The sequence below is a fragment of the Megascapheus bottae genome, chromosome 1 (genome assembly GCF_031878675.1).
Source record: "Megascapheus bottae isolate mThoBot1 chromosome 1, mThoBot2.hap1, whole genome shotgun sequence".
NCBI classification, from domain to species: domain Eukaryota; kingdom Metazoa; phylum Chordata; class Mammalia; order Rodentia; family Geomyidae; genus Megascapheus; species Megascapheus bottae.
The window spans coordinates 30,471,541-30,493,094 of record NC_143509.1 but is presented as its reverse complement, the minus strand read 5'-3'; the positions used below and the strand labels follow the sequence as shown (position 1 = coordinate 30,493,094).

General features: G+C 52.4%; 1 protein-coding gene across 1 annotated transcript; it reads left to right on the top strand.

Annotated features, from left to right (window-relative positions):
- Nucleotides 1-339: 339 nt before the first annotated feature.
- Cers4 (ceramide synthase 4) lies at nt 340-21,296 on the top strand. Its single transcript, XM_090341659.1, has 11 exons — nt 340-575; nt 15,151-15,351; nt 16,350-16,467; nt 16,684-16,802; nt 16,893-16,950; nt 17,135-17,185; nt 17,872-17,964; nt 18,148-18,276; nt 19,049-19,155; nt 20,467-20,623; nt 20,835-21,296. The coding sequence occupies exons 2-11, from the start codon at nt 15,179-15,181 to the stop codon at nt 21,009-21,011; spliced, it is 1,182 nt and encodes a 393-aa protein (XP_090197785.1). The 5' UTR covers nt 340-575; nt 15,151-15,178; the 3' UTR covers nt 21,012-21,296.
- The last annotated feature ends 258 nt before the right edge of the window (nt 21,297-21,554 follow it).

Below are 21,554 nucleotides of genomic sequence, written 5' to 3'. Positions count from 1 at the left end.
AGGCGTGCCGCGGGGCGGGGCTGCGAGCCGAGAGCCAGAGGAGATTGTTATGCAAATTCATGAAGGCTAATGAAGGGCGGGGCTCCGTGACGTGGGCGGGGCTTGGAACGGGGCCCGGCCATTGGGACCGAGTCTGGTGATGTGGGCGGGGCTGCTGTGGGGGCGGGGCTGGTGATGTGGGGGCGGGGCTTGGGTGGGGCCGGTGGTGGGGGTGGAGCCTAGTGACGCGACCGCGGGTGTCGCCTTCGGGCAGCAGGGGACAGACTTGGAGGCGGAGCCGGGAGGCACTGGGGCTGGGCTGGGGGTGGGTGGGGACTGAGTCCGGGGGCTGGGCCCAGAGAAGCGGGGTGGGGGTTCGGGCAGGGACGTGCCTGCAGACCCCGCCCTCTCCCTCGCCCCGCGCCCCGCCCCGCGCCCCCCTCCCGCCTTTTTCTCCCCGGGCTCGGGGCTGAGGCCCGGCGGGGAGCAGAGTCCGGTTGCTTGGCGCGGGCCGCGGGTGTCCGCCGCTCCTCGAGTGCGTCGCCGCCGTCCGCCCCGCCGTGGCCCTCGCCGCGCCCCGCCGCTTGCACCCCCAGGTAAGCGAGCGCCCCGCGCCGCTCCAGTGCCCCCAGAACGCACGAACGCCGGGGCTCCGCCTCCGCGGCTATGGCGGACCCGGCCCGGCCCCCCCGGACGCGCGGCCGCCGCGTCCCTCGCCATCACCCCAACCCGGTCAGGTCTGGGGCTCGGGCCATCTCCCCGACAGAGCCCGGCTCCCCAAGAGGACGCAGGTGTCCGTAGATGCGTCTTTGCCAAACGGGCGGGAGCGAGCGGGGACCGTGGTGGCCCCGGTGACCCGGGGGAATCCGGATGTGTGGACCGGCCGGGCGCCACCCGAGCCTCCGTGCGGGTCGCCTGGGAGTCGGTGCGCAGCGGCCCCGGACGTGCCAGGACGTGGCACGCGGCCGGGGGCCCTGGCCTCGGAGCCCACCGTTCCGTGCGTAGAAGAAGAGAATCGCTTCATCGTGGCGGGTGCGGGGAGGATGAATAGGGAATCGAGGGTGGAGGGAAGAGGGGGTGCTGTGAAGAGATCTGGGAGGGGGGTGCCAGTTAGACCCGATTGGATCCGCCAGCGAGGGCGTTCTGGGACTCAGGAAGATCCCCGCCCCCGTGTGTGTTTACAGAGCAGAAAAGAGGCCAGTGTATTGTGAGCACCCCCAGGGAGGGTGGGAGGCGCGGGGGAAGGGGGGAGCAGGGGGCTTGCGACAATCAAGCAACACCACCGTCATTGTGTCTTAAGAAAAAGATCCCCTGACAGAGATCCTAGAACCGGTGCGCCCACGCGCGCAGACACACACACACACACACACACACACACGCAGAAAAGGAGGATGGAAGGAGAAAGAGGGAGGGAGGCAGAGAGATGAGAAAAGGAATCCGCAGCGGGTGTGTGAATGAAGGGTTGGGAAAAGATCTGGAAGAAGGCTGCAGTCTTGAACCCCCCTGGAAGCTGTGCTAGAAGTGAGCAGGCTGGAAGTTCCTTTTGACAGGAGGGAATCCTAGATTCCTGCCTGACTGGAAATGGAGCCTGTCACATGGAGATTTCTGAGCTGGGCACCCATTTTATTGCTCCCCTGGGATGATTTCAGGAGGGGCAACCTCCGACCTCCCCCAAACACACATACCAGGGATGGGGGATAGCAGTTGAGACTCATCCTGACTTAGGAAACCTATGAGCTGCCCCAAACCCCAGTGGGAACCAGGGCAAACCCTCTGGCACCGGAGCAGAGAAGGGTCTTCTCCACTGGGGTTGAAATGTTAGGGTAGAAGGCTCTCCACAAGATAGGAACCCTGGACTTAGTTAGGGTTTGCCTTGGAAACGTTAATCCTTTGTGCCTGATCCCAGCCAAAGGGATGGTTGAGAAGACCATGAACCCCATTCAGACCAGCCAGATGCTGTGGACATAATCTAGGACCCATGGTCTTCGGGCTGGCCTCAGTCCTTCCCACCTGAAAATGGGTAGATTGTATTTGTCCCTGGGAGTGTTAATGCTGGGAAAGTGCTTGACAAATCCTCATTCCTGAGGGATTAAGGGAGGATCCCTTTACCCCTAATCTCCTGGACCTGATGACTTCTGAGAGATTTAGCACCCTCCATCTTGACCCCTTAGCCTTCTGCCAGATTTTGTAAAACGTGCAGTTGGCCCGGTGCCTGGCATGAAGTGAGTTCTTGGCTCAGGAGGGACTGGGCTGACTACAGAAGACAAGGTACTGGCTAAGGTCCCCTCCTCCCACCTAGGGGGTAAGCCGGGGAAGAGGAGCCTTGAAGAATCTTCCTCCTCCTTTCTGTCTGATGGGCTATCTCAGGCTGTCCTCTGTCCAGACGTGCCTGCCTCCCCCTCATCCCTGCTAAAGACTTCAGTGGCCCTTGGGGCTAGTGACTCTAACAACTCTTGCTGTTTCTCCACCTGTAAAATGGACTTTATGGAATTAGAATTCGTTACCACACCCATAAAGAACAGATAACACAAAAGGCTCCACTGGTAATGAGCAGCTGGTAAACAGAGGTTATTAAAACATCACAGAAATGCTATTGAGCACATGACTGGGGAGGGGGGGAGAATGGAGGGTAGTAAACCCAGAGGAATCATCTGACTGAGTCCATGAAGAGAAAAGCAGGATGCGAGGGGCTGGAAGGGTGGGGATGGGGGACAGGATGCATGAGAGATAGAATGGAGGAGAAAGCAGACTTGGTCCAGTTCTGGGGCTGGACCAATGGAGCTGATCCTGCCTTTGAGATCACTTGACACAGCTGGCTGCTGGAGGTGTGATGCAGACTGGTTTCTGAGAAACCAGACTAGGAAGGAGGAGTTGGGAGACAGGGTACTGGAAGGGGTCTGAGATCCAGTTCTGTGGTGGAACACATGGCCTCCTATTCCAAGAAACACAGGGTTCCATCCCTAAGTGCTACAAAATTAAATCATGTAAATAATAATAAAGCTGGGTGCTGGCAGCTCACACCTATAATCCCAGTTACTCCAGAGGCTCCGATCACAGTTCAAAGCCACCAGGGACAGAAAAGCCTGTGAGACTCTTATCTCCAATTAACTGCCCAATAAGCTGGAAGTGGAACTATGGCTTAACCTTGAGCAAAGGAGTTCAGGGACAGCATCCAGTCCCTGAGTTCAAACCCCAGGGCCAGCATCAAGAAAAGAAAAAAGAAAATAGACTTTCCACAGTCCCAGACTGATGAACCAGAGGGAACATAAAGAAGCCTTCCTCCTCCCTCAGGCTAGAGAAAGATGAAGGCTAGGGTGGACAGGGAGGAGGAGGAGGAGGAGGCAAAGGGGAAGACCGAGTAGCAGGTGACAGGAAACCTGAAACACTAGGGGATGGTGGACCTGGCAGAACCTTTCAGTAGCACAAAAGCCAAGCTCATAAGGTGCTTTTGTTTTCTTGCACCAATACTAAGGCTTGAACTCAGTGCCTGAGATGCTGCCCTTTCTCTTTTTTACTCAAGGCTGGCCCTCTACCACTTGAGCCACATTCCACTTCTGGCTTTTTGGTGGATCATTGGAGATAAGAGTCTGAATGAACTTTTCCTACCTGGGCTGGATTTAAACTGTAATCCTCAGATCTCAGCCTCCTGGGATTACAGGCACGAGCCACTGGCACCCAACCAAGCAGGTATATTTTGAGCATGGCCTAGCCATTGGCCTGTAATCACCCCTTTCTAAGTAAAAAAGGAAGGATTCATCCCCCCCCCCACACAGACACAGACATCTATACACACCTTTGACTATCTTAAGTGGATTTGCACACACACCCCCTCCCCGCCAAAAAAAATGGTATAATGGAAATCAGCAGGTCTGCTGGGCTGGGATTCAAGCTAGAGGCTGACCCTCTGTTTCTCTACAATTTGGAGACAGGGGCACCTTGGTCTTAATTCTGCCAGTTGATCCTGACAGGAGACATTAAAACAGTGAATGACAGAGGGAAGAGAAACCTGCCTTTGTGTCTTATTTCTCCAGTGAGATATTTGTGACATTAATGGATGGCTGTCATCTTCCCCTCCCTCCCTCCCACTCTCCCCTGTGTTGTAGCTACTCTAGACTTACCTGTCCCAGGGCCTTTTCACTGGCTGTTCTGACTAGAATGCTCTATGCCTCTGGCTTCCTTCCAATGTCTTCCACCATCTCAAAGAAGTCTTCTTGATGCCTGTCTTTTAAATTGTAGCCAGAAATCATGCCTCACTTGGCACTTTAATCCTGACCAAGCAGGTGTTGCAATGAAACAAGCTAACAAATATATACTATGTTCACTCTAGCTACTCGGGAGGATTACTTTTGAAAGCCAGAAACCAGACAGAATCTGAGACAGTTATCTAGTAGAAAGCTAGTGACTCAAGTGGTAGAGCACCAGCCTTGAGGAAAAAAAAAAAAAAGCTAAGAGACTGCCTAGGCTCTGAATTCAAGTCCCCAACATCTGATCCAGTACAAAATAGGTGACAAATATTTATGAGATGAGAGACTGAGCTGATTGGATTGAAGTGGAAGCAAGGGCACTAGCTCTGGAGACAGCCAAGCTGAAGGTCCAGCTCAGCCTCCTGTATCTCCTGTATGATCTTGGGAGGGGGTAGGGGAAAAAAATCCAGTGCCTCAGTTTCCCCAAAGCACTGGAGTCTGCTGCAGTTTCCTGACAACTTAGCTACAGGCTAGATTTAGAGAAACATCTCATTTTGTCCGCACGCCAGAAACATGGCCAGAAAGAAGAGGTTCAAGTTGGAGGCAATCAAGGCCTCTCAAAAGATGATATGGAGCTAGGCACTAGTAATTATGCCTGCAATCCCTATTTCTGCTGCAACTGCTACTCCAGAGACTGAGATCTGAGCATGGAGGTTTGAAGCCAGCCCTGAGGCAGGAAAGTCCAGGAGACTCTTATCTCCACTGAGCCACCAAAAACAAAACTACAACAACAAACAGAAGCAGAGCTGTAGCTCAAGTAGGAGAGCTTCAGCATTCAGCAGAAAAAGCTAAAAAGGTAATGCCTAGATCCAATATCACCATGTACACCTTGCAAAAACAAATAAACATAAGGAACTGGTGGCTCAAGCCTGTCTTTCTAGCTAATCAGGAGGTTGAGGTCCTAAATTCAATACCCATGACCAACATAAACAAACATGAACAATAAAAATGCCTCAGGGGATAAAGAAACTGGCGCCCTTTCTGACAAGCCAAGGGTGGCTAGAATGCCAGGAGAATTCATAGAAATCACAGTACAGTATTTGCTTCTTCCTGCCTGGAGGCTGTTGCTCCCATGACAAAATGACACGCTCCCCCCCCCCCTTCCCACGCTGGTACTTTTTCTGGGACAGGGGCAGAGCCCAGATCCTCCCCCAGATTTGCAAATTCCAAAGTCCAGCTTCCCCATTGCTTCATTCTGCCCCCCCCCCCCATCACCTCCTCTGGGATGTAGCAGTCTGATCCTCCTCCCTCCTTCCCCTTCCTCTCACAAATCCACACCCAGAATTTACCCACTTTGTTTTCCTTACCACCTCCCACACCTGAGCTGTATGTTCTATATTTCCTGTCCAAGCAGGCAGTCCCCCCACCACCCACATCAGGCCTGGCAGCACAAGAGCAACCACAAAAATCACTTTATCCATTCCCTTGCTTGTTTTATTTTTGGTCAGTTGTGGGGCTTGGATTCTGGGCCTGGGTGCTGTCCCTGAGCTCTTTAGCTTAAGGTTACCGCCCTACCCCTTGAGCCACAGCACCACTTTCCTATTTTCTGGTGGTTAATTGGAGATAAGAGTCTCATGGACTTTAGTGCCCTGGCTGGCTTTGAACTGTGATCCTCAGATCTCAGCCTCCTGAGTAGCTAGGACTACAGGCGTGAGCCGCCCCAGTCTTATTTTTTTCTTTTTTAGCTCAGGGCCTAGGCAGTGTTCCTGTGCCTTTGTGCTCAAGGCTACCTTTGATCCATAGCCCTATCTCTAGCTTTTTGGTGGTTTATTGGAGATAAGAGTCTCAGGGACTTTTCTGCCCAAGGCTGTCTCTGAGCCATAATCTTCATTTTTTAGCTCCTAAGTAGCTAGTATTACAGGCATGGGTTGACAATACCCTCTTCCATTCATTCCCTCTTAAAGAGAGACCCTGCACGCCATAGCTGTCTGGCAGGTTCTGTCTTTCCACCTTTTTTTTTTTTTTTGTCTTTTCTTTTTTGGCACTGGGGATTGAACCCAGGACGTTGTACTTGCCAGGCAAGCACTTTGCCACTGAGCTACATTCCAGCCTTTCTACCTCCTCAGCCTCTTCAGATCTGACACCCACTGTAACTTCCAAGAGGCCACCCATGGGATCACTTACAGTAACTTCAAAGCCTGTGACATGCCAGTGGCTGTCCCGATGCCCCGAGGGACAGGGGCTAGTCACAGAGCCATCCCTTCTGGTATTTGTACTGAGGTTACAAGCTGCCAGTTTCTCCCCCAAGCTTGGCTTTGAAGTCAAGCTTTCACACTGGCGTGGCAGGCCCTCTCCTTTAGGTTAATTTTTCCATAGTGTCTTTTTGTGTCTAGGGAGATCACCTATCTATCTGTGCCTCCCAAAGTGGCTGAGATTACAGACATCTACCACCACGGCCATCCCACAAGTAGCTTATTTGTTGAGATGGGATTCTTGATAACTTTTGCCTGAGCTGACCTCAAATCACGGTTTTCCTAATCTCTGCCTTCCAAGTGGCAAGAGCCACTGTACCTGTCCATCTTTACTTATTTATTTTTTGCCAGTCCTAGGACTTGAACTCAGGACCTGGGCACCATCCCTGAGCTTCTTTTATTCATGGCTAGCACTCTACCATTTGAGTCACAGCACCACTTCCAGATTTTTCCGTGTGTGTGGTACTGAGGAATCTCCGCAGGGCTTCATGCATACTAGGCAAGAATTCTACCACTAAGCCATATTCCTAGCCTTTACCATTTTTTAAGGTGTGCTACTTAGTGGTATTTAGTATTTTGTTTTGTTTAAATTTTACCCATTCCCAGACATATATTTTGATTTAGTCATTTTTTCCTCTTTGTTCTTCTTGCATTTTGCTATTTGTATGTTTGCAAGCTTGTCAACGCTTCTACTATCTCTGCAGGCTATCCCATGCATGTAGTGGCTGAATACAGTGGTACACACCTGTAATCCTAGCACTCAAGAGACTGAGGCACAAGCATATGGGGTTGAAGCCAACTCGGTTGTGTGGAGAGACTCTAACACAAACAAAAGTCTAGCATTGCGTTCCTGGCGTCTGAAAGCTTAGATCTGTGGGGCCAGAACTTGCAGCCTGATGATAACTCTGTTGGCAGGGACCTAGAAGAGACCTGGGAAGGGTTGCGTAAGTGCTCTCAGCCATCTCCTGCTCACAGGAGCTCTGCCCTGCGACTTTCCCTTGCTGAGCACAGCACTTTTTTTTTTTTTTTTTTTGCCTGTCCTGGCTTAAACTCAGGGCCTGAGCACTGTCCTTGGGCTTTCCAAGGCTAGAGCTTTACCATTTGAGCCACAGCACCTCTTCCAGCTTGTTCTATGTATGTGGTACTGAGAAATCTGAACCCGGATCTTCGTGCATGCTAGGCAAGCACTCTACCACTAGGCCACACTCCTGGTCCTGAGACCGGCACTTTTTATCTTATTTTATTTTTTTTCTTTGACAGTCCTAGGGTTTGAACTCAGGGCCCGGACACTGTCCTTGGACACTTTTTGCTCAATGTTAGTGCTCTGCCACTTGAGCCACAACGCCACTTCCGGCTTTTTCTGTGTATGTGGTACCAAGGAATTGAACCTAGGGTTTCGTGCATCCGAGGCGAGCACTCTACCACTAGGCTACACTCCCCATGCTCCAGCACTTTCTGTCTTGAGGCTCAGACTTCCCGGTTCCTAGGGGGTGGGATATATATATGGTCTTCTTTGATGGGGATGGAAGGGCAGAGATTAAACCAACTTTGCCTACCAGTGAAGGTGATTTCTTTTTCTTTTTTTTTTTTTTTTTTTTTTGCCAGTCTTGGGCTTGAGCTCAGGGCCTGAGCACTGTCCTTGGACTTTCTCAAGGTTAGAGCTCTACCACTTGAGCCTCAGCACCACTTCCGGATTTTTTCTATGTATGTGGTACCGAGGAATCAAACCTGGGTCTTTGCATGCTAGGCAAGCACTTAACCACTAGGCCAAACTCCTGGCCCCGTGATTTCTTTTTCTTTCCCCCACCTCCCCCCCAACTTTATTTTGTTTGGTTGTACTGGGATTTGGCCTTTGACCTTGTGCTTCCTAGGTGAGCATCCTACCATTTGAGTCCAGCTTCCAGTCCTGGCTTTGGTTTTTTGGTTTTTTTCAAAGTTCACTCATGAGGCTGGGAATATGGCTTAGTGGTCAAGTGCTTGCCTAGCATTTCTGTTCCATTCCTCAGTACCACATACACAGAAAAAGCCAGAAGGGGCGTGTGGCTCAAGTGGTAGAGCTCCAACCTTGAGCAAAAGGAGGCTCAGGGACAGTGCCCAGGCTCTGAATTCAAGCCATAATAATAACAACAACAATAGTAATAATAATGATAATTTAAGATTATCACTCACATAAGCTAAAGTCCAGATGCCCACCTACTTGCCAGTCTGCTAAGCAAGAGCTCTGTAGCCCCGTCATGCACACCATCTCTCGAATCATACCCAGCCACTTGGGCCACACCCCTAGCCCTTCCACCTGTCTCATCTATGGATTCCTTCATGTACTTTGCAAACACTGAGTTGGCACCAATGGGTGTGCCAGTCTGAGGCTGTGAGATTGCAGCAAGAAGTTGAAACAGTGTTGATTGTCTCTGTGAGGTTAATGACTTGGGCTACAGCTCAGGTGTAGATGTGGCTAGGTACTGAAGACTACACCTGTTTTCCTAGATATTCAGGAAACTGAGAGATCTAAGGAGCCTGGTTCAAAGCCAGCCTGGGTAGGGAAGTCTATGTAATACTTCTCTGCAGTTAAGCAGCCAAAGTAGAGCTGTGGCCCAAGTGGTAGAGCGCTAGCCTAAGAGCTCATGGGGCTGGGGTGTGTAGCCTCGTGGTAGAGTGCGTGCCTAGCATGCATGATGTCCTATGTTCGATTCCTTGATACCACATACACAGAATAAGTCAAAAGTGGTGCTATGGCTCAAGTGGTAGAGCACTGACCTTGATAAAGCCCAAGGACAATGCCCAAACCCTGAGTTCAAGCCCTAGGGTCCGAAACAACAACCAAAATATAAAGATCTGGCTGGGGGGCCGGGAGTTTGGCCTAGTGGTTAAAGTGCTTGCCTGGCATGTATGAAGACCCGGGGTTCGATTCCTCGGTACCATATATAGAAAAAAGCCGGAAGTGGTGCTGAGGCTCAAGTGGTAGAGCTCTAGCCTTGAGAAAGTCCAAGGACAGTGCTCAGGCCCTGAGCTCAAGCCCAGGACTGGCAAAAAAAAACCAAAACAAAACAAAAAAAATATGGCTGGGTACTGGTGGCTCTTGCCTGTAATCCTAGCTACTCAAGGAGGCTGAGATCTGAGGATGGAGGAGGTTCAAAGCCAGCCAGACCAAAGTCGGTGAGTCTCTTATCTCCAATGAACTACCAGAAAACGGGAAGTGGTGCCATGGCTCAAAGTGGTAGAGCTAGCAGATCTGAAAAGGAGGAAGTCAACACAGGCAGGAGCCACAAACAAAAGTGGCTCCTCTGGTTGTTTGAGGAGATTCCTCTGAAGTGAAATGTAAGCCCTGAAAAGAATACTACTGAGCCACGCCTTAGGTTGTCTAGGGAACCACTTCCAGTGAAAAGCTTTCAAACTCAGCAGCATTTACAGAAGGCCAGCAGGAAACTAATTAGCGATCTCAATTGCATATGCATATGTGTTTATATGCACTGTATGTATGTGTGATGTTTAGAATACTAGGATCTTGGCCGGGAGTTTGGCCTAGTGGTAGAGTGCTTGCCTAGCATGCACGAAGACAAAAAGCCAGAAGTGGTGCTGAGGCTCAAGTGGTAGAGCTCTAGCCTTGAGAAAGTCCAAGGACAGTGCTCAGGCCCTGAGCCCAAGCCCAGGACTGGCAAAAAAAAAAAAAAAAAAAAAAAAATAGAATACTAGGATCTGAACGCAGGACCTTGCACTTGGCAGATAAACCCTCTACCCACTTGAGCCTCATATACCCCCATCCCTTTGATTTATTTACTTCACTTTAGTTATATTTTAGATAAGGTCTCCTGTCTTAGGGCCAGGCTCAAATCATAATCCTCCTATCATTCCACCACCACCACCACCACAACCACCCCCGTGTAGATTAGGCTTACAGGTTCACACTATATTTCACTTGTTTTACTGAGATGGAGGAGAGTCTTGCAAATGTTTTGCCCCAGACTGGCCTTGAACTTCAAGAGTATAAGCATGTGTCACCATGCTTGGCTTTTTTTGCAAATATGTTTGAAGCATTCTCATTATGGATCTTCCCCCACCCCACCCCCTCACCTTGTCCTTGGCTGGCTTCCAATTCAAGATCTTCCTAGGTTTGCACATGTACACTACCTCACTAGGCTTCCAACATTCCTCTGTCACACTGAGTAGCATGTGCAAAGGCCCTGAGACAGGAAGGAGGTCAGAGAGTTGGGATCCCAGCAAGTAGCTAAGAATGGAGTGGTGGGGAGGGCAGATCAGAGACAGGAGGATGCCAAAATGGGAGGGAGTGGGACCAAGGCTGAGCCCTAGATTTAAGGCCCACTTTGGGGTCTTTGATAGGGGGTGTTGGCTGCCTCGACAGGTCAGAGCATTCCCCAAGGGTGCTGCGGTCAGTCTACAAACAACGGCCTGGGCCAGACTGCTGGGGGGCCACTGGGGTGTAAGTGAGAGAGTGTGTTTGGTGGAGGTGAGGCATGCTCCAAATTGGTTTTCTTCTCTCTCTCTCTCTCTCTCTCTCTCTCTCTCTCTCTCTCTCTCTCTCTCTGTGCAGGGCTATTTTTAGTCTTTGAAAGGATTATCAGCAGCTTCCCAGGTGGCCAGGCTCCTGCCACCAAAGCTGGGAGCTGGCCTAGAGGGGGGTGGAGCAACGGGAAAAGAAAAAGAATAAAGGCGAGGCCCGTCCTGGAACAGCCACCATCTGGTGACTTTCCAAGTGACCTCCCTCCAGCTGCCGGAATCCAGCCTGGCCGGAAATCATGAGCTGCAGTTTGAAGGAAAGGCGGAGGAGGGTGCTGGAGCCACAGGAAGAATGTTCCAGAGAAAGGCCAGGCCAGATAGCCCGGCCTCTGATCCCAGCCTGAACAAGGAGTGGGGTGGAGATAGAGGGGCCGCAAGTTCTAGGTCAGCCTGGAACTTTTTTATTTGGAGACCCTGGTTTCAAAATAAGCATAGATTAAGCCTGATTTCCAGGGCCTCCCGCTTGTAATCCTAGCTACTCAGGAGGCTGAGATCTGAGGATCGGCGTTCAAAGCCAGCCCAGGCAGGACAGTCCAGGAGAGTCTTATCGCCAATGAACCACCCAGAAAGATGGAAGTGGAGCTGTGGCTCAAGAGGTAGAGGGCTAGATTGGGAGTTTGGCCTAGTGGTAGAGTGCTCGCCTAGCATGCATGAAGACCCGGGTTCGATTCCTTGGTACCACATACATAGAAAAAGCTGGATGTGGTGCTGTGGCTCAAGTGGTAGAGTTCTAGCCTTAAGAAAGCCCAAGGACAGTGCTCAGGCCCTGAGTTCAAGCCCCAAAACTGGCAAAAAGAAAAAGAAAAAGATAGAGCACTAGCCTTGAGCATAAAGAAGCTCAACGACAGCACTTTGGCCCTGAGTTTGAGCCCCACAACCAACAGAAGGAAGAACAAAAAAACGAACCTGAAACAACTAGACATTTCTACACCAGTACCTGTCCTTCCGAGACATCCCCGCCACACCCCCAGTGACATTCAGAATGTCATTTAAGCCTCGGCTCACACCAGTTATCCATCATCAGATCAGCTGTTGCTGATGTTGTCTTCAAATTGGGAAACTAAGGCTTGGAGAAGCCAGCTTACCCGCCTCCAGCCTTACACGCCTGGCAAATGAGTAGGGTCAGAAGTGGAACTAGATATAGGGCAGGGGGCACTTTGAGACTTATGCCAGCTCCTGCCCTGTCTTCCATAGCTTATGCCATATTCTGCTAAAGCTGGGTGTCAGCTACACCCATTTACCGGACTGTACAACCGAAGCCCAGCTCTTACCAGAAACAAACAGTGGAGCTCCCGTTCCCAAAGAAAAAGTAGAAATGGAGGAAGAATGCAGCCCTCAACCTCCCCTCAGGAGACACGCGGTCCTCATCAGCCAGTGACACCCAGATGCAGCTGTACCTGAATCTGTCTTTTAGTCCAGGGGGCCTTGAAGCGTTAGAGCCAGGAGTGCAGCCAATCTGCCAGGCTGCTCACCCTGTTCTCAGCCCAAACCACATCGTGACTCATTTGTACATTAAGAGAGCGAAGACGGAGGGGAAATCATTTAAAAATACTGTGCAATTATGTAGAAAGAACCTCGATGAAAGCATTTGATCAGTCAGGATGGGGGCCTGGTGGGGGGGAGAAAAGTAAGATAAAGGGTTACTGAGAACAAAACACAAGATATATGGGGTTCCAGTGGCTCATATCTGTGATCCCAGCCAACTGGGAAGCTGTATTCTAAGGATCAAGGATCAAAGCCAGCCTAGGCAGGAAGGACTACGACCCTCTTATCTCCGGTTAAGCAGCAAAAAGCCAGAAGTGGAACTATAGTTCAAGTGGGTAGAGTGTCAGCCTTGAGTGGACAAGCTAAAAGGATGGCGCCCAGACCCTGAGCTCAAGCACCAGCACATACACAAAACAAGGCATGGGGCGGGGGGGATATATTTCTGTCTCTCTTTGAACTTAGGCCCCAAAGAGGGTGAGCCTGCTTCAGTCAGTCTAATTAGGGCTTCAACATCCTTCAACCCCACATCCGCTGCAAAGATTGCCTGACCAGTTCACAATGTCACCAGTGAGTACTTACAGGAGGAGGTGTCACTCAAGCTGGGTTTTGAAGGATGCATAGGAGTTTTAACGAAACAAAGAAGGCATGTAAGACCCGGTGAGGATGAAGACATGCCCATCGCTCCTGTGCACCCATCTTGGGTGCAGTACAGTTTGAAAGGCTACTGTCATGCAACTCTCAGCCCAGGTGTGAGCTTTAGAGTCATCATCCTCGATGGGCCTCTTGGGCAAGAGCAGCCTTGGTGGGCTAAATATAAGGCCCATAGAAGGGTTGTCCCTCATTTTGGGTCCTTTGCCTCCTCTCTGGTCCAAACTCCTCCTTGCTTGATCTGGATTGGTTAGATTGGTTGTGCTGGTGTCTTACAGTATCTCCTACGGCCAGCTGGCTGGGCTCCTAGCACTCTAAATATTCTAACTGTATTTCATTCCATTGTTTTTCCTTCTAATTATATTCATTGTGTTCGTATTTTCACGTCATTTCCATTTAGTATGTTCGCATCGTATGCCTTATGTTAGCATTTTCACCTCATTGCCCTCTGTTTTACCTTCCCATCCTTATACCTATAATAGCTAGGACATGTGAAGGCCGTGGGGAGCTGAGAGGCAGGCAGGGAATGGTGGGACTTGAGGCTGGGGACATGAACAGGGGCCTGGACTCCTGAGATTTATATCTGTCCCTGGCTGGATCTTTCCTGTCACATAGTTGAGAGAGGGTCCCACAAAAGGAGACTGGCCTATCACGGCTTTGACTCTGTGGCAGAGCCGAAAAGAGACAAGGCGAGATTATACACATATGCTCTGAAGACGGAGGAAGGGGCCAGAAGTTCCAGGCTGGACACTTGTCCTGGAATTCCATTTGGGTTCACAGGATTGAGCTGGCCTTGCCAGCTTGTTTCCTGGTCACTGGTAGTGGCTCCCATCTGTAATCCCAGCGACTCAGGAGGCTGAGACCTGAAGATTGCCATTCCAAGCCAGCCCAGGCAGGGAAGTCTGTGAGACTCCTTTATCTCCAGCCTCAGCTGTGTCATGAGATCTGTCTACGGGGTGGGGGAGATTGTATATGACCGTGTTCAAGGATTTGTACAAGGTTAGCATGCATAGTACATCTTATCTCGGAAGAAAACAAACCCTTGTTAATGATCTGCCTGCTGAGATGTTTAGAGGCGATTCGGCAGGGTGCCTCCCACTAACTTTGAAATGCATCCTGTGTTTCCACAAGATGGACTGATGGGCAGGCAGCAAGCAGTGTGGTGAAATGTAGCATGTGGTTGACACAGTCACTGTTTTGTTTGTTTTTAATTGTGCTGCAGGTTAAGAGATAGACTCTAAATTATTTCCTGTGGAACCCTCTTCCACTATATGCTGTAGCACATACATCTCTCCTTACCTCTCCCCTCGTTCACTCTGCTCCAATCACAGGGGCCTCATTGCTGGCCCTCCAACACCCTGACTGAACATTGCTCTGCCCCAGGACCTTTGCACCTTCTACTAATAATCTGGAAAGCCTCCTGTCCAGCCCTCACTTTCCTTTCTGCATATACCTCTTTGTGGCCACCCCCAGAGAAGCTCTCTTGGTCACCAGTGGTGAATATCACACTACCCTGTACCCTCTGGTGTTTATGAATCTGTTTGTTCATCTTTTGGCTGCCTTCCCTGCAAGGCTGTGACTTCCACAGAACCAGAAATGTGTCAGCTTTGTTCCCCTGCTGTGTCCGGATGGATGACTGGATGGATGGGTAGATGCACTGATGGATGGCCTGGTGGTTGGGTATGGGTAGGTGATGGAAGGATGGATTGGTGGATAGATGGATGCATATGCATGGGTAAATGGATGAACAGGTAGATGATGGATTGATGAGTGGCTTGGTGGATGGATGAGTGGATTAGTGGGTGGCTTGGTGGATGGATGAGAGATGAGTGGATGAGTTGGTGAGTACCTGGGAAGAAGGATTCTGGATGATGTGTGCCTGTGTGATGAATGATAGATGGGCAGGTAGAAAAACAGGCCGATGGCTGAAGGGACAGATGGATAGGCACATGAGGAAACAACACATTCCACAGGCCCTGACCCTGCCCTCTCCCCCAGGCCTGGGGGGTGGCAGGACGAAGAGGAGGAGGAGGAGGGTGGGTTTGTGACTCCAAAGCCTCAGTCTTGTCATCCTTCCGCCCTGCTTGCAGAGCCCTCGTCCCAGGCCACGTTGGCACCATGCTGTCCAGCCTGATGGAGTGGCTTTGGCAGGACAGGTTTTGGTTGGCACCTAACCACACGTGGGCCCAGCTAGAGGACCGCGATGGCCTGGTCTTCCCCCACCCTCGGCACATGCTGGCGTCTGTGCCCCTGGCGCTGGCTCTGGTGGCCGTGCGCCTCATCTTTGAGAGGTGAGTTGGGGGGTCACCCTGCCGAGCTGTGCATGCTCACTGTGGGCTCCTGCCTGCACTGTAGGGGGGAGAGTGGCCGGAATCTTGTCTTCCCTGGTCCCAGGTGGCTGCTAGAATGCCAGGAACTGGGGTTCTGCCTTTCTCCCAAGGGTATCCCCTCTCTGGGCAAAATTATGCCCAAGCCACAGCCTTGGCACCTAGCTGTGGCCACCCAGACCTGGCCTGCCAGCAAAGCCCTCCCCTGGCCCAAAGCCCACTTGACCTCAGTGCCCTCTGCTGTTCCATCCATTCCGGCACCTTCTTTGTGATCTCACTCCCCACCCCGCACCTTTGCACAGTCTTCTCTATAGCTCTTTTAAGTCTGGATTCCAGGACCTGCTCTCACCCTCTCCTTTAGGGGACCCCCCTCCTTTAAGTCCCTCTGTCCCCAGACCTGACCCTGGTGACCTGGGACTGTCATACCTCTTGCTTTGTTTGTGGCCTTGGGCGCCACCTAGTGGACAGACTGGTGCTTACCAGAGCGGTTTCCTTGGAATGGACAGTCCATGGGGGGGGGGGGGGAGCCCTCAAAGGCCTTGGCCCAAGGCCCCCTCAGCCTAGGAAAGGGCCCGGGTAGCTGGCTTCCTGGAAAGTGACCCCTGCTTATCCTGAAGTCCAATAAAGCTACCTTTCTTTCTTTTTTCTTTTCTTTTTTTTTTTTTTGCCAGTCCTGGGCTTGAGCTCAGGGCCTGAGCACTGTCCTTGGACTTTCTCAAGACTAGAGCTCTACCACTTGAGCCTCAGCGCCACTTCTGGCTTCCTTGTGGTACCCAGGAATCGAACCCGGGTCTTCATGCATGCTAGGCAAGCACTTTAACCACTAGGCCAAAGTCCCGGCCCCACTTAGCATTATTTTTTATTTGGCTGTACTGGCATTTGAACCTAGGGCCTCATCCCTCTGCTCACATTCCCATCCACCTAGTTTGGTTCTGATGGACTCTTGTCTTCCTTGCAACCAGATTCGTGGCCCTGCCCCTGGGACAGTGGCTGGGCGTCCGGGATCAGATTAGGAGGCATGCGAAACCCAATGCCACTCTGGAAAAGCACTTCCTCAGAACAGGGAGGAGCCCCAAGGAGGTGAGAGCCACCCCTCCCCCACGCTGCCCCCACGGGGCTGCCGTGGGGACCCTGTACTCCACCTGGGATTCCCACCCTCCCCACGCTAGACGAAGTTACCCCAATAGGCAACAGCAGAGGCTTCAGGGGAGTGGGAAGCAAAGCCAGGTCCTGTATCCAGGTGGGAAAAGCCACCACGGAGACCCTGTGACCTTGTCCCCGTAATTCTCTCCCCAGGACCAGATGGCCCTCCTGGCTGTCCAGTGTGGGCTCTCCTTGCGTCAGACTCAACGCTGGTTCCGGAGACGACGGAACCAGGAAAGACCCCGCCTGTCCAAGAAATTCTCAGAGGCCAGGTAACCCAGAAGAAGGCGGATGGGGGTGGGGTGGGGGTGGGGCGGGTCAGCTCCGTGGCTGCTCCCTGACCAGCTCCCACCTGCTTGCAGCTGGAAGTTTGTCTTCTACTTATGTTCCTTCACCGGTGGCATCTTTATCCTCTACCACGTGAGTATACCTGACAGCCACCTGTCCCTCCCCCTGCTCTTGTTAAAAAGCCGCCAGAACCAGAAATCCCATGGAGCAGTGACAGGCAGAGACAGGACCGGGCAGGAAGGAGTAGGGCTGAGTGAAAACCCTTTTGAGAGATTCCACACCCAGGGTGGAACTTCTGACCTTTGTTTCTTCTTAGGAACCATGGATGTGGAGCGTGAAAAGATGCTGGGAAGATTATCCTAACCAGGTGAGCGCAGGAGGTAGGCAGAAGCTTGGTTTTTGTGGCCACGGACCCAATGTCATACCCCTAATTCTGCTCTCTCGTTTCCATTCTTCTATAGAATAATGAGGCCAGGAGCTATTGGCTTATGCCTGTCAGCCTAGCTACTCAGGAGGCTGAGATCTGAAGATTGCAGTTCAAAGCCAGCCAGGGCAGAAGAGTCCAGAAGACTCTTATCTCAAATTAATCACCAGAAAACCAGAAGTGGTGCCGTGGCTCACAGTGATAGAGCACTAGCCTTGAGGGACTTGATGGGTACAGCTCAGGGATAGAGTCCAGAATAAGGAGAAAACACAGAACAAAAACTGCCTCACAGGGCTGGGAGTGTGGCTTCGTGGTAGAGTGTGTGTCTAGCATGCATGAAGCCCTGAGTTGGATTCCTCAGTACCACAACACACAGGAAAAAAGAGGAAATAGTGCTGCAGCTCAAGTGGTAGAGTGCTCGCCTTGAGCAAAAGAAGCTCAGACACAGTGCCTAGGCCATGTGTTCAAGCCCCAGGACTGGAAAAAAACAAAAACCTGCCACACCAGACACCATAGCCTTTGGTTACCTCCAGGACTGGGGAGCTCACTCCCCTGGGGGTTCCTGAGTCCGTCCCTGTGTGATAGTCGTCTTCTCAGCGCACAGCTAACTGTGCTGCGTTCTGTCTTAGCCCCTGCAGCCACAGCTGTACTGGTGGTACCTTCTGGAACTGAGTTTCTACATTTCACTGCTAATCACGCTGCCCTTTGACATCAAACGCAAGGTGAGACAAACCAGAGTCCAGCTGGGGAAGGGGTCGCCATGGCAGGAGGGAACCACATCCAGTCTGCGGACAGGGAGCTGGGAGGGGGCCGGTGGCCTCGCCACCACCCTCAGATGCCTTCACGCGGGTGGCCTGGGGTTCAGAGGCTGCGCAGGATCCCCTGAGATGGTCTGTGTCCTACAGGATTTCAAGGAGCAGGTGATCCACCACTTTGTGACGATTACCCTGATCTCCTTCTCCTACTTCTCCAACCTGCTGCGCATAGGCAGCCTGGTGCTGCTGCTGCATGACTCCGCTGACTACCTGCTGGAGGTGGGCGCCCGGGGCCAGCACTCCCACCCGTCCAGCCCCAGACCCTGGCGACGAGGCCCCGCCCCTTCCGGCTCGCCTGGGACACGAGGCCCCGCCCTTCCAAGGCCGCCAGGGCTGAGACCCCGCCCCTTCCGGCTCTCCCGGGATATTAGGCCCCACCCCTTTCAGCCCTTCTGGGACTGGAGGTGCTACCTTAACCAGTCTTCTTCGCACCAGAAGCCCCAACAGTCTCCCTAAGAGGGGAGCCTCCCCCGTTCCGTCCCCCCCCTTCCCTTTCCCAGCCCCTCTACCTCTCTCAGCCTCCCTAGGCGATGAAGTCCCTTTCCCCCAGACTAGGCCATGAGGCCCTGGCTCCTCCATCTCCCTAGGAGACGAAGGCCTGCCCCTTCAGCCTCTTTGGGAAGTCTGTCACTCTAACTCATACACACAGACCTTTCTAGACATTTCTGGAAATAAGCCCTCAAAGTTTCCCCCCTACCCCCCCAGGGCTAGGGCTGGAAGTCAGGGCCTGGGCACTGTCCCTGATTTTTTCAAAGTCAGCGTTCTACCACTTGAGCCACAGCACCACTTCTAACTTTTTCTGTGTATGTTGTACCGGGAATCAAACCCAAGGCTTTGTGCATGCTAGACAAGCACTCTACCATTAGGCCACACTCCGGCCAAGCCCTCAGACTTAACTAGCCCAAACCTTTGGCTTCTCTCCCACGCGTGACCTGCTCCCACCACTCCCCCATCCTACTGCTAAGCCTATTTCTTGTGCTGCCTTCCCCAGGTCGGTAAGATGCTCAGCTATGCAGGCTTTGGGCCAGCATGCACTGTTCTCTTCTTTGTCTTCTCTTCGGTCTTCTTCTACACCCGCCTCATAGTCTTCCCTATGAAGTAAGTCAGCCCTCCTGAGGGGCCAGGGAGGTGGGGGAAGTCTGTCTGACATCCCAGGCCATTCTTGGCCTGCTGGAGGTGTCGCCTGGGATTCTGCCAGAAAGCAGGGAAGGGTGTGTGTGGCAGAGGTAAGAGAGATGGAGAGCTAGATGTAAGCATTTCCTGTTGTCCCAATGGATTATAGAGAGAAAATTGGTTTAGACTGAGAGTACAGCATGTGCTAAGGCCCTGAGACTAGACTGTGCTCCAACTATTGGAAGAACAGTAAGAACTAGTGGTTGGTGCAGATCCAGCAAAGCAGAAAAAGCAAAGTGAGATGAAGGGAGAAGCCCAGTGCTGGTGGCCTACGCCTGTCATCCTAGTTACTCAGGAGCCTGTGATCTGAGGATCATGGTTCAAAGCCAGCTGAGTAAGGAAGTTCAAGAGACTCATTTCCAGTGAGCTACCAGAAAACCAGAAGTGGCTCTGTGGCTCAAAGTGGTAGCCTTGAGCTGAAGAGTTCAGGGACAGTGCCCAGGCCCAGGGTGCCAGCCCCAAAACCAACTCCCCCCCCAAAAAAGAGGGGTGATCAAGGCAAGTTGTCCTGCACCTTGAGCTTTTTACCTGGAGGGAGTGGGAGCCCAGTGGGGAGGGAGTATTGGCAGAGGAGGGGTGGGACTGGGTGCAGTTGCTCACCTCTTCCCTCTGGTGGTTGCAGGCAGAACAGTAGGAAGCAGGGAGGAGGAGGGGGTGGACCGGACTCCAGGCAGAGGCAAAGGAATTGGTCTGGTGTTGGTGGGCAGATGGAAAGACAGGCCACCGGGAATGTGCTAGCAAACAAACCCAGGAGGAGCTACATGGCGTGAGGCATCAGGGGCCCCGCTGTTTTGTGCTGGGTGCCAGAGCAGAACTAGGGAAAGCCTGGACAGGAGACTGGCCAGGGCAGTTACAAGGTGAGCAAATAGAGGTGTCAGGTCCCCGACCTGGACACAGACAGTGCTTTCCAGGAGTCTCAAGGGAAAATACATGAGCTGGCGGCCACAAGGAAGGATGGGCATGGTGGCACAGGCCTGAGAGCCCAGCAGTCCGGAAACAAAGAGAGACAAGGAGCTAAGCTTCTTCCTGTTCGGAGCCAGCCATTCTGAGCTCTGCCCAGCCAGGACCACAGTGTTAAGACCTAGTTCCCAAAAAGAGGCAGGGAAGGGAGGAAGGAAGGACAGACAGACAGACAGCAGGTTAGGAGGGAGGGAGGAAGCAGTGCAGGGCAAGCAAGTTAGAAGCTAGGTGAGGAAGAGGCGAAGCCTTTCTAAAACCTCATCCTTCCTGTTGTAGGGTCATCTACAGCACATTGTTCGAGTCTATCGAGAACTCCGGCCCCTTCTTTGGCTACTACTTCTTCAACACGCTTCTGATCATGCTGCAGCTGTTACACGTGTACTGGTTCTGTCTCATTCTGCGCATGATCTACAACGTTCTGGGGAAGGGTCAGGTATGGTGGGGGGGCTCCAGTTAGCTCCTGCATGCTTCTCAGAGCCCCACAGCTCCGCCCTGCCCAGCCCCGCCCACCCTGGACTCCGCCCACACGCGGAGTCCCGCCCATCCCAAGCCCCATTGGCTCAGCGCTACCCAGTTAAGCCCCGCCCACGCTAAGCTCCACCCCTGCCATGCTCATTGAGCTTCCCATCTCTCTGTTTCCCCAGGTGGGAACGGATGTCCGCAGTGACGCAGAAGAATCTGACTCCACCGATGATGAGGTGTCACTCAAAGGGCCACAGCTGAAGAATGGGGTGACTCAAGGGCGTACGGCTGTGCCCAGCAATGGCCCTCGGAGCCGGGCAGCTGGGCGGTTGGCCAATGGGCACATCCCAACCACATAACCAGCTTGAAGACTGGCCATGCGGGGCTGTCCTCGGCACCTGCACTAGCAGTGGGTGTCTGTAGCCGAGAGCCTTGCTTGGGCCAGCATGGCGGGAGACAGGGAGGGCCTCACCCTGCAGTGGGAAGGCTCATGATCTGTCTCTAGCCCCTTCCTTCTGCTCACCCGCCTCCCGTCCCTCTGGACAACGGGACAGTCTCCGGAGGTAACAGGACTCTAGACACCCCCCCTGCTATACCACCAACTGCTCTGGCCCAACAGCCAATAAAATGACAATGGAGCTGAATTGGCTTCCCCGAACTGTGAGTCTCTGTCACATCTCCTTCTTTCCCCAGAGACCTGGAGAGACCCAGGACTATAATTTATGGCTCATTGAGTTGGTGGCTTCTGTCAGAGCCCCAGACAGCAACAGGTGTGGAGAATCTGGTGTTTCTAGGTAGCCCAAGATGATCTAGCATGCTGAACAAGCTACCTGCTTCTACTCCAGGGCCATCCTTTGCCAGCTTACAACAAGATGGCTCCAAACTCAGAAAGGGGAATATTT